At 45.5% G+C, this 15,001-nt stretch overlaps 1 protein-coding gene across 1 annotated transcript in view; it reads left to right on the top strand.

Annotated features, from left to right (window-relative positions):
• The window catches only part of sec63 (SEC63 homolog, protein translocation regulator), a 108,132-nt gene that overhangs the window by 61,059 nt on the left and 32,072 nt on the right, over nt 1-15,001 (top strand). Inside the window, exons 9-12 of the mRNA XM_033021961.1 lie at nt 971-1,065; nt 3,400-3,532; nt 8,726-8,818; nt 8,963-9,108. Coding sequence (XP_032877852.1) covers nt 971-1,065; nt 3,400-3,532; nt 8,726-8,818; nt 8,963-9,108 — 467 coding nt within the window. The remainder of the gene's footprint in view (nt 1-970; nt 1,066-3,399; nt 3,533-8,725; nt 8,819-8,962; nt 9,109-15,001) is intronic.

Below are 15,001 nucleotides of genomic sequence, written 5' to 3'. Positions count from 1 at the left end.
ATCCAATTTACCACACCATCATCCAGATCATTGATGTACATGACAAACAACAGTGGACCCAACACAGATCCCTGTGGCACCCCACTAGTCACTGGCCTCCAACCTGACAAACAACCATCCACCATTACTCTCTGGCATCTCCCATTCAGCCACTGTTGAATCCATCTTGCTACTCCACCATTAATACCCAACCATTGAACCTTCTTAACCAACCTTCCATGAGGAACCTTGTCAAAGGCCTTACTGAAGTCCATATATACAACATCCACTGCTTTACCCTCATCAATTTCCCGAGTAACCTCTTCAAAAGATTCAATCCCCTTTATTCTAAGACTGTGACCCTTGGTTCTGGACTCGCCCCACATTAGGAACATTTTTCCTGCATCTAGCTTGTCCAGTCCTTTTATAATTTTATATGTTTCTATAAGATTTTCCCCTCATCCTTCTAAACTCCAGTTAATACAAGATCAGGCAGCATCTCTGGAGAACATGGATAGGTGACGTTTCAAATAGTGCTGGAGTAACTCAGCGGGTCAGGCAGCATCTGTGGAGAACATGGATAGATGACATGTCACAGAGTGCTGGAGTAACTCAGCGGGTCAGGCAGCATCTGTGGAGAACATGGATAGATGACATGTCACAGAGTGCTGGAGTAACTCAGCGGGTCAGGCAGCATCTCTGGAGAACATGGATAGGTGACGTTTCGGCTGGTCTGAAAAGATCCCAATCTGAAGAAGGATCTTGACCCGAAACGTCACCCATCCAGTCAGATAAAGGCTATTGACCCGAAACATCACCCATCCAGTCTGAAGAATGGTCTCGACCCAAAATGTCACCTATCCATGTTCTCCAGAGATGCTTCCTGACCTGCTGAGTTACTCCAGCACTTTGTTGTCCTTTTGTGTGTTAACCCGCATCTGCAGTTCTTTGTTTGTGCTGAAGAACGTCTCCTTTTCCCCATTGCTTCCAGGGCTGATAATGGTGCTAACGGCTGCCTTTGAGTTTGATCCACGCAGTAACAAGGAAGCAGTCATGCGACCTATGGACAATGTTGAAATCCCACTGGTAGGAACACTGTGCACGCATGTACTTCTGCTTGTAATTCTCTGTTTCATTCCTACATTGGTGAGTTGAGATTTTGATAGTAGAGTGAGCGGTGGGCATGACACCAGAACAAAGTGGTAAATGGAAAGTTAGGTCACTTTCTCAGGGGAAGGAAGGAACCCACAGGCCAGTTGTAGCGGAGGTTTTCATACCACCCAGACCCTGGCAAAGCTTTAGTGCAATAACCTTGCGGAAAAACACTCTCTTGATGAAGCAACAAGGAACTGCAGATGCTGATTTCCCAAAAAAAAGACACAAAGTGCTTGAGTAACTCAGTGTTTTAAGAATGAACTGCAAATGCTGGAAAATCGAAGGTAGACAAAAAATGCTGGAGAAACTCAGCGGGTATGGCAGCATCTATGGATTGAAGGAAATAGGCGACGTTTCGGGTCGAAACCCTTCTTCTGAAGAAGGCTCTCGACCCGAAACGTCGCCTATTTCCTTGGCTCCATGGATGCTGCCTCACCCGCTGAGTTCCCCCAGCATTTTTGTCTACCTTCGAGTAACTCAGTGGGTCAGGCAGCATCTTTGGAGAACATGGTTAGGTGAATTTTCAGGATGGGGCCCTTTTTCAGTCTCTCTGACATTTACCTATGTGATATTTCTTTGGTCATTTGTGTCTATTGTCCCGCTGGAAGGGAGTGTTTTACTGTTCTACTTAGCCTATGGGAATTGGAACAAGAATTCATAGGAAGATCATATCAATTTTATTGGTTTGTGGCAGCTCCACATGGATTAAAAAGACAGTGCTGGAATAACTCAGCGGGTCAGGCAGCATCTCTGGAGCACACGGATGGGCAATGTTTCAGGTTGGGACCCTTCGGACCTCTCCAGATCTGCCTGACCTGCTGAGTTATCCCAACTTGCCCATCCTGACCATGATGTCCTGTGTACATTTGTCCCATCTGCCTGCGTTTGGCCCAAATCGCTCCAAACCAGTTCTGTGGTTGTGTGCGTCTCCATATGGATTAAGTTCTGGTCAAGTCCTGGTATTAAAAGGTAACTGTGGAATAAATTAATTTAGAGGGAAATTAAAGGGAAATGAAAAGCGGAGACTTCGCAGGTTTGCTTCAAGAGATTTTATTGCATGGTATCACGGAGAGATGGCCGCAGTTAACAGCTCACCAGTTCCCTGACTTCACAGCAGAATTAGCCGACAGTTATACTGTGCAGTAAAAAAACTTTTGTTTTTTGTTAGATACAACTACGAAAATATACTATCTACGACATGGGTACCAATTATTTCATTAGTCATAACATACATTTGGTTTATGCCAATCTTATTCAACAACAGGTGATTAATACAAGTCAAACATGCAAGAGCATCTTGACATTATTCCATCTCATCTTTTAGGCAGACCGCACCACCATCCCCTCTCCGAGCCAATCATACACCCCCCATTTACTGCAACGTATCTACGCTACTAGCATTAGGGGGCGCGAGTGGTCTACTGTAACACACTGCAGAGAGAAACAAGCTTCCTTATCTCCGTCTACTATTTCATGTTTACATTTACCATCCACCCTTCAACACATTCCTAGACAAGAGGTAATACGTCTAATCTTACTTTGCCGATTCCCTCGAGCCTCTTCTGCACCTGGTCCACGAGAGATGCCACTTGTCACATCCAAAGACCGTTTCGTTACCTTGTTCAATTCCAATCAAAATTAAGTAAGAAAGGATATTCATATTTTCTTCCACATATACATATACATAATAGTGCCTATTTTTCTTGGACATGTATGCGCGCGCACACACACACACACACACACACACACACACACACACACACACACACACACACACACACACACACACACACACATATATGTACACACACACACACACACACACACGCGTCTATAGTATTTCACTGAATGTGAACATTATTTGAGATTTTAAAATGAAAAACTTTGAGGATTGAAATGATATGCATATGTGTGTGTGTATATATATATATAAATGTGTGTGTATATATATATATATATATATATATATTATATAATATTTTATATGTATATTATATATATAATATATATATGTGTGTGTGTGTATATGTATGTGTATATATATACACACACATACATATGCATATCATTTCAATCCTCAAAGTTTTTCATATAAGTTATATAATGTATGTTATATACATTATATATGTTATATATACATATAACTTATGTATAAGTTTATATTATATATATATATAAATAATGTGTGTAATAGTACCTTTTTCCTTGCTAATTTTTTTCATTAATCCGTTATACTATCTGATATTTTTTTTCTTTAAATTGCAGCTTATTCGAGAACTTGGTAATGTTAATGAGAAGAAGAAAGAACTTCCATTTTGTTTGCCATACAGTGTGAAGTCCAGAGTTCTGCTCCTTGCGCATCTTTCACGGCTAGAGATCAGTCAAAATCTGGAAGAAGGTGAGAATAAGCACAAAAGAACTGAAAAGGTTGGGGTGGGAATGGGGAGTGAATTGCTTTTACGTTTCTAATAGAAATGAAAACATTTGACAATCCATCTTTCCTAAACCTTCAATTCACAAAACAATGGCTCTCTTTTTGCAGTCTTTTGTAGTGTGAAGTGCCGGCTTTGTACAAATGGCTCCTGGTTGAACGATCTTCAGTTCTGTGACATCTCTCAGCAATGGCCTTGCTGAAAGATGCTCGCAAAATTATGGCATTGATTTTTCCTATCTCCACCGTTCTGCTATTAACTGAAGGATCTGTGGTTTCTCCCCACAGAGGTGCAACTATTTATTTTGCGACGTTTCTGGAATGGAAGTGAAGACAACTAATCTTTAACTTAAAAAAAAAAACATGAACTAGAATTGGAGCATAAATATAGTTGACATACTATATGTTAGAAAAATTCCCGGATTTTCAAAGTGTTTCAGGGATTAGACTCCACTTATTTTGTTTTAAAGCCAGAAAGGTTGGTAAACTGTAACTACAGCTTGTTAAGTACTTTAAAACCAGTTTGCAAAGGCATAATGGTCGGTAGAATATAGCATACCCACTAAAAGTCGGTTATCCAGTTGAACACTATGCAATGATGTATCCCTCATGGGATCACAACATCACTAGCCAACAATCAGCCGATCGGGTAACCACCCTGGCTGAGGTCATGTGTTGCCAGTCCTGAGTTGTCCTGGTCTTGCCTCTATTCCTTCCCCCCACCCACCTCCCACTCCCCCAATATCAGTCTGAAGAAGGGTCTCAACATCATCCGACAAGTCGAAACATCACCTATTCATTTTCTCCAGAAATGCAGCATGACCTGCATTTTAGGCATTTTATGGTCTATCTTTGGTATAAACTAGCATCTGCAGTTCCTTTTTTTAAGGCTCTGGGGAAGACATTAATTTAGAGGGAAATGAAAGGAAAAGTAAAAGCGGAGACTACGCAGGTTTGCTTCAAGAGACTTTGTTACATGATATCAGGGAGAGATGGCGGCAGTTAGCGGCTTACCAGTTCTCCGACTTCCCAGCAGAATTAGCCGACAGTTATACTGTGCAGTAAACAACTTTTTTTTTTGTTCGCTATAATTATCCTGTTATTACTATCTACTATATGGGTACCAATTATTTAATTAGTCATAACATACTCTTTGTTTACGTCAATCTTATTCAACAACAGATGGTTAATGCAAGTCAAACATAATACAAGGGCATCTTGACACTATTCTATCTCATCTTTCATGCAGAATGCGCCACTGCCCCGTCTCCGAGCCAATCCGAGCTACTAGCGGTAGAGGGCGCGGGTGGTCTATCCAGACATTGCTGTTGTGTTTTTGATCACAATAGCTACCGACGTTCTGGAGTTAACTATTGTGATCCAGCATTCAGTAACTTTCCACTGAGAAACAGGCTTATCTCTTCCTTATCTCTGTCACATTCCCAGACAAGAGAAAATCTCAATTCTAGAAAGGATAATGCGTCTGAAACTTATTTTGCCAAATTCCCATGATCTTCTTCTGCACCTGGTTAACGAGGGATGCCAATTGCCACATCCGCACACCCTTTCGTTACCTTTTTTAATATTCCTATCAAAATTAAGTAAATTAAGATTTTATTTTTTACTTCTGCAGGCTCACAATAGGCTCTTTGGCTCGCAATGTTCTTGTCAAATATGATGTCAAGTTAAAATATCACTTAAAATAACATGAAAGTAGATAGAAATGATGGAGAAACTCGGCGGGTGAGGCAGCATCTATGGAGCGAGGGAATAGGCGACGTTTCGGGTCGAGACCCTTCTTCAGACTTTTCAGTCTCGACCCAAAACGTCACCTATTCCTTCGCTCCATAGATGCTGCCTCAGCCGCTGAGTTTCTCCAGCATTTTTGTCTAACTTCGATTTTTCCAGCATCTGCAGTTCTTTCATAAACGTAAAATAACACTTTCGCCTTTTAACATTAGAAGTTCACAATTCACAGATAAGTTAGTCATAGTCATAGAGCACAGAACAGGTCCTTCGTTCCAACTTGCCCATGTCAACCATGATGCCCCATCTATGCTAATCCCAAGTGGTTATATTTGGCCTATGTCCTCAAACCTTTCCTATAATCATACCTGTCCTAGTGTGTTTTAAATGTTATCGCACCTGCCTCAACTACCTCCTCTGGCAGCTCATTCAATATACCCACCAACCTCTGCATGGAAAAGGTTGCCCATTAGGTTCCTATTAAAACTTTCCCCCTCACTTTAAATCTATGTCCCCTGGTTCTTGATTCCCCTGCCCAGGGTAAAAGACTGTGCTTTCACCCATCTATTCCCCTCATGATTTTGTACACCTCTCTGTGAGGTTGCCCCTCAGTTTCGCACTACAAGGAATAAAGTTCTGGCGGGCCCAACCTGTCCCTCTACCCCAGGCCCTCGTCCTGGCAACATCCTCGTAAATCTTCTCTGCACCCTTTCCAACATTAACAACATCTTTCCTTTAGCAGGGTGACCAAAACTGAACACAATACTCGAAATGCAGCCTCTCCAACATCTGTAACACAAGATCCCAAATCCTACACTTAATACCTGATTGATCAAGGCTAATGTAACAAAAGCCTTTTGAACTTACAAAACTTACAAAATTCTTAAGGGGTTGGACAGGCTAGATGCAGGAAGATTGTTCTCGATGTTGGGGAAGTCCAGAACAAGGGGTCACAGTTTAAGGATAAGGGGGAAATCATTTAGGACCGAGATGAGAAAAACATTTTTCACACAGAGAGTGGTGAATCTCTGGAACTCTCTGCCACAGAAGGTAGTTGAGGCCAGTTCATTGGCTATATTTAAGAGGGAGTTAGATATGGCCCTTGTGGCCTTATGGAGAGAAGGCAGGTACAAGATACTGAGTTGGATGATCAGCCATGATCATATTGAATGGCGGTGCAGGCTCGAAGGGCCGAATGGCCTACTCCTGCAGCTACTTTCTATGTTTCTATGAACAACCTATCCACTTGTGACGCCAATTTCAGGAAATGATTTATCTGCACTCCCAGTTTGGTCTGCTCTACAACGCTCCCCAGGGACCATCCATGTATGTCCATAAGTCATAGAAGCAGAATTAGGCCATTCGGCCCATTGAGTCTACTCTGCCATTCAATCATAGCCAATCTATCTTTCCCCATCCATCCCATTCTCCTGTCTTCTTCCCATAACTTTTGACACCCTTACTAATCAAGAATATGGCAATCTCTGCTTTTAAAACACCTAATGACTTGGCCTCCACAGCTGTCTGTGGTAATGAATTTGACACATTCATCACCTTCTGACTAAAGAAATTCCACCTCATCCATTATCTAAAGGTATGTCCTTTTATTCTGAGGCTGTGCCCTCTGGTCCCAGACACTCCCATGAGTAGAAACATCCTCTTCACATCCATTCTATCCAGGCCTTTCTTTCAATATTTGGTATTTTTCAATTAGGTCCCTCCCCCCCCCCCCCCCCCACCCTCATCCTACTGAACTGCAGTGAGTACAGGCCCAGACCTGTTAACTGCTCATCATATGTTAACCCAATCATCCCTGGGATCATTCTTGTAAACCTCCTCTGGTCCCACTACAGTGCCAGCACATCCTTCCTCAGATATGCTCACAATATTCCAAATGCGGTGCCTTATAAAGCCTCACCATGACATCCCTGCTTTTATATTCTAGTCCTCTCAAAATGAATGTTAGCAGTGCATTTGCCTTCCTTACTAACGATTCAACTTGCAAATTAACATTTTGGGGATCCTGCACCAGCGCTCCCAAGTCCCTCACCTCCGATTTCTGTATCCACACCCCATTTTGAAACTAGTCTATGCCTTTCTTCTAAGGCATAATACCAAGGTGTATGACCACGTACTCTGCTCCGCTATATTCCATCTGCCAATTGAAGATGAATTGATCAGCAGAAATTGCCTTAGTTGCACTTATTTTGCACTCTAGAGTAATCTTTCGAAAAATCATCAGCAATTATTTGAGAGCTATGCACAATTATTTGAGAGTCTTTGTTACCTATTGATTTGCTATCCCCGGATCCACATAATGGTGTGGCGGGGGAGACGATAGACAAGTTACTGTGAGGAGGAGAGAGAGGAGTTTGTGAATCATGCGGGGCAGGACGGCGCTGGTGGGGCAGGAAGGGGCGTCGCCATCCCGGCCTTGCCATTGACTGACAGGAGAAGAGACCAATCTGCGTGGGGCTGACTGCGCACGCGCGTTTTTTAAGATTTTAAAATCTTGATAACTTTTACAATATACCACCGATTGGAACGAAACTTGTTGCACTCGCAGCACAGGGGAACGGCGAGTAACCTGGTGAAAAATCGTAGCGCCATCGTATACCATTTTCTGCGCAAGTAGAAAATCCCCGCAAACGGGAAGAGCTCAAGATCAGAGTTTTACCTATGTATAGGTAGATAGATAGATAGATGTCCCAGACTGAACAATGAAATTCTGATTTGCAGCAACACAACAGAATATGCCAACGTAATGCTCCCTAAGCAATATAATAAACAAGAAAAAGTTCAGTGTGATATACTGAGATTCGAGATATACTGGTACTGATTGTGGATGATCAGCCATGATCACATTGAATGGCGGTGCTGGCTCGAAGGGCCAAATGGCCTACTCCTGCACCTATTGTCTATTGTACATATATGTGTGTGTGTGTGTGTGTATATATATGTATGTGTATTTGTGTGTATTTATATATATATGTATGTGTATGTGTGTATATAAGTATAAATATGTGTGTGTTGTGTGTTTGTATATACTGCTGCGCCACAGTGCCGGAGAAATGGGATTAATATAGATACATACTTAATGACCAGCATGGTCGTGGTGGACCGAAGGGCCTAATTCCATGCTGTTCATTTTAGGATTGTCCTTGGAGGGCAAATGAAATATGATTCAATGGGTGGGAGTTGAATTTATAAACCATTGAATAAATAGTTCTAAAATAGGTGGTTTCTGCATTAAAATGTTTCATATGTTTGAATAAAGTATTTGTTGAAATGTAGAGGGAGTGTGCATTTTCTTTTGCTGTACGTATGATAAATTGCTTTTGAGAGTGTCACTAATTACTTGAAGATTGAGAATTACCCCCAGCACTAAATGGACTGTTTGTTTCTTTCCAAAAGATTATTGGTTTGTAATTCGAAAATGTCCTACCCTGCTCCAAGAAATGATTAATGTTGGATGCCAGCTGACGATGATGGCCAACACCCGGGGTGGTGAGTGACCTTACTGTGCTAATGAATGAGAAATGCAATTCCTCCAACTTTGTTTGGCAATGCAGAATGTTGACAGATGGTAGCAGTGAATGATTCGAATGCGAGGTATTAATCTTCATTCATTTAAACTTGTTTCCCTGTCAGGGATCCACGCTCCACGCCTGGAGTCCATCGAGAACTGTATGAAGCTGTCACAGATGTTGGTGCAGAGCCTGTGGGAATCTAAATCCGCTCTTCTTCAGCTGCCACTTTTTGAAGAGGATAACCTGAAATACTGTCTGTCCAAAAAGGTAATAAAATACGGAGGTCCAAATATTTACATCAAGTCTGCGCCGATCAGCGATCACCCCGTATGCTAACACTACCCGACACAAATCAAAATGGAATCGCCAGTTATAACGTATAAATGTATGTGTAAAGGAGTGAAGTCTAACACACTGTAACCTTTACTGAGTCTTTTATTATAGCACATGGTACACACGTCCCAGCACTGACTGCATCTAGTCTTCAGGCGTGCTGGAACCAACAGGGGGGAACAAGGGGAGGATATCACAGTTATACTGATATGGGTAGGCGTGGTTAGTGGTATTGAGGTAGCTACATTATAGGTTGCATGCATAAACCATCTACATCCTTCCCCTTAGAAAATTAAGAAATCAAAGATATAATAGTGGCAGGGAGATTATACAAAACCTGCAAATCTAAACGAAATCACCGTAACGGTCAGGAGGCCTGACAATCCGACCCAAGCGGGTGCACATGGCACCCTCACCCTCCCCACCCGAAAGAAGAGGAGGAGGAGGAGCGGGAACAGCTGGGAAGGAGAACGCCGGCAGGGACGCAGCCCGGAATGCGTAAGGGGAGCCGACCGGCACAGGAGAGCCAGGGGAAGGGGACTGTGCAGGAGAGATCGGAGCAGGCGGTGAGAGAGGAGAGCGGGAAGGGGAGGAGCGGACAGGGGTTGAGAAACCCGGAGGAGCAGGGTGAGGGGACCGCGGCGAACGGGCAGATGGGGTCACGCAGCGAGTCGAGGGGTAGTTAGTGGTTGGAGGCTCGAATCGCAACCGAGGAGCATGCGTGGACGCAGGGGGAGAGGCTTAGGCTCGTTGACAGCCAACAGGTGCTGGCAGCTACGGCGATAGATAGTCCCCTCAAAGTCCACCAAGTAGGACCGTGGCGAATTGTCCACCCCGACCACGGTTGCGAGTCGGGAGAAACCGGTGGAAGTCTGCAAGCGAACGACCTGGCCAGGCAGTAGAGGTGAGAGAGGGCTGCAGGACTTGTCGTGGGAGCGGCGCTGAACTTCATGCCGTTGAGCAATCCGTTGCTGGACAGCAGCAGGCTGAAGGACCTTTGGCACCAAGGATTGTTGTGCGATTGGCATCGGTGGGCGAAGAACGCGTGACATCAGACGTTGAGCAGGGGATCGCATCGTATTGTCCCTGGAAATGTTACGGAGGTTTAACAAGCCCTGGTAGAAATCACTGTTGGAGAGACGAGACTGCTCGAGCAAGGTCTTGGCGCTGAGGACAGCACGTTCGGCCAGGCCATTGCTCTGCGGGTATTCTGGGCTGCTGGTGAAATGAGTGAAGTTCCACTTCGCAGCAAAAGCTTTGAACTCTGCGCTGGTGAACTGACGGCCGTTGTCGGTCTGTAAACGGACCGGGGACCCAAAGGTGGCGAAGTGTCGGCGCAGCTTACTGATGACCATCTCAGAGGCGATGGCAGGGAGAAGGTCCACTTCGAACCAGTTCGAGTAGGAATCAACCAACATGAGGTATTGCTTACCACGCCAATCAAAAATGTCTGCAGCCAGCGATGACCAGGGCATGTCAGGGGCCGGCTGTTGCAGAAGCGGCTGGCGCTGCTGGTGAGGGGCAAGAGAGTTGCAATCAGGACAGGAGGCTACATGGGCCTTAATGTACTTTGCCATGCCAGGCCAATAGTATTGTTCTTGGGCATGTGAGACATTGGCTCCTGGATGCCCCATGTGGGCAGCGGTGTAGTACGAGGCATACAGGGAAGCAGGGATGACCACCTTGTGACCCTTGATGCTGATCCCATCCCGGAGCACCAGTTCATCGCGAACCAGAAAGAAGGGATGCACACCCGCAGGCAACGAGGTGCGCTTGTCTGGTCAACCGCGCCTGATGACAGCAGCAAGCTGTAGCAGATCGGGGTCGTTGGCAGTGTGCTCAACCAGGCACTGCAGCTGTTTGGAGGGAACGAAATTGACATTGAGAACCTGCAAATCCTCCTGTTCGTAGGGATGTCTGTCACAGGAGGACCGGGGGGCTCTGGACAGCGCGTCAGCCACGTGCATCTCAGTGCCCTTCATGTACACGATCTTGAAGTCGAACTGCTGGAGCTGCAGCATCATCCGCTGCAGTCTGACTGGGGCGATGTGGATTGGCTTGTTGAGGATAGTCACCAAGGGTTGATGATCCGTCTCGACAGTGAACCTGGCAACGAAAAGGAAGTCCTTGAATTTGGAGCAGGCAAACACAACCGCCAGAAGCTCCTTCTCTATTTGAGCATAACGCTGCTCGGTGTCCGTCATAGTCCGCGAGGCATAGGAAATGGGCTGCAGCGAGCCGTCATCATAGAGCTGCAGGCAGGCAGCACCGAGTCCAAAACGGGAAGCGTCGCACGTCACCACAACTGGACGCTGCAGATTGAAGAACCGAAGAGTCGGTGTGCTGATCAGCTTCTGTTGAGGAGATCGAAAGCCTGCTGGTGTTGGGGAAACCAGGACCAGGCGATGTCCTTCTTCGTCAGTTGCCTCAGAGGCGCGCTCAACTCGCTGAGGTTTGAGATAAACTTGCCCAGATAATTGACCATGCCCAGGAAACGCTGCAGGCTGGTAACATCAGTCGGGGCAGGCAGCTCGGAGATAGCGTTTGTCTTCTGCGGATCAGGTTTCAGCCCGCGGGACGTGAAAATGTGGCCAACATATGGCACCTCAGCTACACGAAACCTGCATTTGGACGGGTTCAGCTTTAGGTTGATCTGGCGAGCGCGGTCTAGAATCCGTCGGAGGTTGCGATCATACTCAGCAGCATCTCTCCCATAAACAAGAATGTCATCCACAATAATGGCACACGGCAGACCGGCAAACAGTTGCTCCATGGAACGCTGAAACACCTCGCTAGCAGAGTTGATGCCGAATGGCATTCGTAAAAACTTGAATCTTCCGAAGGGTGTGCTAAAAGTTGTTAAGTCTGAGGAGCGTTTGTCCAGAGGTATTTGCCAGAACGAGCTCCTGGCATCGAGGACCGAAAACACTGTGGCCTGACCGACCTGGGCAGCAACATCTTCTACAGTCCGCATAATAAAAACTATTCAAGTCTGTGTACAAAAACTATTCAAGTCTGGAACGATGACTGTCGATGCATTAAGGGGCTGCATGGAGATCACTGACTGGGAAATATTTTTCCAAAGTTGTGAGGGAGACCTAAATCTGCTGACAGACTCTATCTCCTCCTATTTGTCATTCTGTGTGGACGCTGTTATACCAACAAAACAGGTCAAGCTGTACCCTAATAACAAGCCTTGGGTTACCAAAGACCTGAAGCAGTGTCTTAACAACAAAAAAGTGGCATTCCTACAGGGAGACAAACACAGAGTAAAACAGTATAATAGTGAGTTGAGAAGGAAGACCAGGCTGGCCAAACTCCACTACAAAAACAAAGTGGAGAAAAAATTCACCACTGGCAATGCAAGGGAGGCATGGCAGGGACTTAACACCATGATGGGCAGAGCCCAGAAACCAGCCCTGATCCAATGCTCTGACCCCGCCACCTTTGCTGAGCAACTCAACATCTATTACAGCAGGTACACAAAATTGCTGGGGAAACTCAGCGGGTGCAGCAGCATCTATGGAGCGAAGGAAATAGGCGACGTTTCGGGCCGAAACCCTTCTTCAGATTATTACAGCAGGTTTGACAGGACACACCCCCAGAATGACTGGACCCTCACCAGCAGTTCATCAATCACAGTGGATAAAAGGAAGGTTACATCTATACTGGGCCGCATCAACCCTCACAAAGCTTCTGGCCCGGACAGGCTCAGGGGCAAGGTGCTGAGGGAATGCTCAGTTCAGCTGGGTGATGTCATCACTCAGCTATTCCAGCATCTCCTTGACTCCAGCTGTGTCCCATGGATGTGGAAGGAGTCCACACTTATACCGGTGCCGAAGAAATCTAACGCCAGGGAGATGAAGGACTTCAGACCGGTGGAACTCACATCCATTCTTTCCAAGTGTATGGAGAGGGTGGTAAGTGATCGCCTCACTGCTATGGTGGTGGACAGGCTTGACCAACTCCAGTTTGCCTATAAGGCAAGGCGTGGGGTGGAGGATGCCTGTTTGACTCTCCTGGACACAGTTAGCAGACAGCTGGACTCCTCACACCCCCACACACGGATTTTATTTATGGACTTTTCTTCCGCTTTTAACACAGTCAACACGGTCACCCTCTGCAACCGCCTTCTGGATCTACAAGTCAACCCATCACTTATCCTGTGGATAAAAGACTTCCTGCAGGACCGGCCTCAGCATGTGGTGGTAAATGGTTTTAAATCCAAGAACATGATTTTAAACACTGGTGTCCCCCAGGGTTGTGTTTTATCACCGATTTTATTTTCCATCTACACAAACAACATAGCAAACAATAACAGTGACATTTCCCTTTTTAAGTATGCAGACGATATGGCCCTGGTGGCCCACATCAAGGATCACACTTCTCTGGCTGCCTACTATCAGCAGGTCAACACCCTGATGCTGTGGATCAAAGAGAGCTCTCTGGAGCTTAACATTTCCAAGACCAAGGAGCTGTGTTGTGGGGGGAGGCGAACATCTTCCCCCCCAACCTCTCTTTGAACCTCTGAGGCTGAATGGGCAGAGTTGAGCAGGTAGAGGCCTTTAGATACCTGGGCACAGAGATTGACACCCGCCTGTCCTTCTCCCAGCACACAGACTCTGTGTACAAGAAGGCACAGCAACGCCTGTTCCTGCTGAGGAAACTCAGGAGCTTTGATGTCAGACAGGACATTTCAAAAGCTGTCCATAAATCACATAGAATCTGTACTCACCTTTAACATCACATCCTGGTTCACCCTCACCTCTGTCAAAGACAAATCAAAGCTTTCCCGGATCATCAATCAAGCAAGCAAAATAACTGGCAAAACTCAAAATCAATTATCAGTACTCCACACCCAGGCAGTTAAAAGGAAAGCCAACCTCATTACACAGGATCCCACCCACCCCCTGCACAAGTCCTTCCAACTTCTGCCATCAGGCTGCCGATATAAAGTCCCCCTATCCAAGAAAAACATCCACATAAACTCATTCATACCCATTGCCATAAACAGCTTAAATAAAAAATGAACAAGGGACAAATTAACCCTGACGCACTGTCACTTTACACGTATCCACAACTTTTATCTTGTCTATTTTTATAGTTTCTAATCTTTATACTTGCTTTTAAGATCTATACACACTGTGTGTGCTCGCAGAAATCTGTGTTGTATGACTGCTTATCAGTACATTGTCCTGGTTGTATGTTGAGCCACGTCAAAAGAAGATTTTCTGTTACGACAGACAATAATGTTTTCTGAATCTGAATAGGGTAGTGGGGACGTTTTATAGCCATATTCAAATCCTTGGGGTTGATGCACACCCGTATTTCGTTCTTACCCTTCTTCATGGTGGCGACCATGGTGGAGACCCACTCGGTGGGATCGCTGACGGCTTCCAACACTCCCATTTTAACCATGTTGTTCAGCATGGCTTCCACCTTGTCCTTCATAGCGAATGACACCCTGTGTGGGGCACGGATCACAGGCGTGACAGAGGGGTCAGTAGCAATCTTGTACACAAGAGGCAGCTTCCCCAATTTGTCATCGAAGAGGTCGGGGTACTCGGAGAGTGGATTCAGCATCACCCGCACTTCGTGGACCGTGCGGTCGAAAGACACTAGACCAAGGTCCTGGCAGGCTTGATTACTCAAAAGAGTCCAGTCCAGAATGAAGAACGACAGGTCACGGGATGCTTTCTGCAGCACACAATGGAAGGTGGCCCTCCCCGCAGGTGTTAGCTCTTCTCCCCCATATGCACGTAGTATAGAGCGATCAGCAGTCAACAGCTCATTATTCCTTATCTTGTTGAACAGTGATGTTGACATA

This window comes from Amblyraja radiata, chromosome 5 (genome assembly GCF_010909765.2).
Source record: "Amblyraja radiata isolate CabotCenter1 chromosome 5, sAmbRad1.1.pri, whole genome shotgun sequence".
Classification (NCBI taxonomy): domain Eukaryota; kingdom Metazoa; phylum Chordata; class Chondrichthyes; order Rajiformes; family Rajidae; genus Amblyraja; species Amblyraja radiata.
The sequence above is the reverse complement of the archived record's forward strand: the minus strand, read 5'-3'. Positions and strand labels throughout refer to the sequence as shown.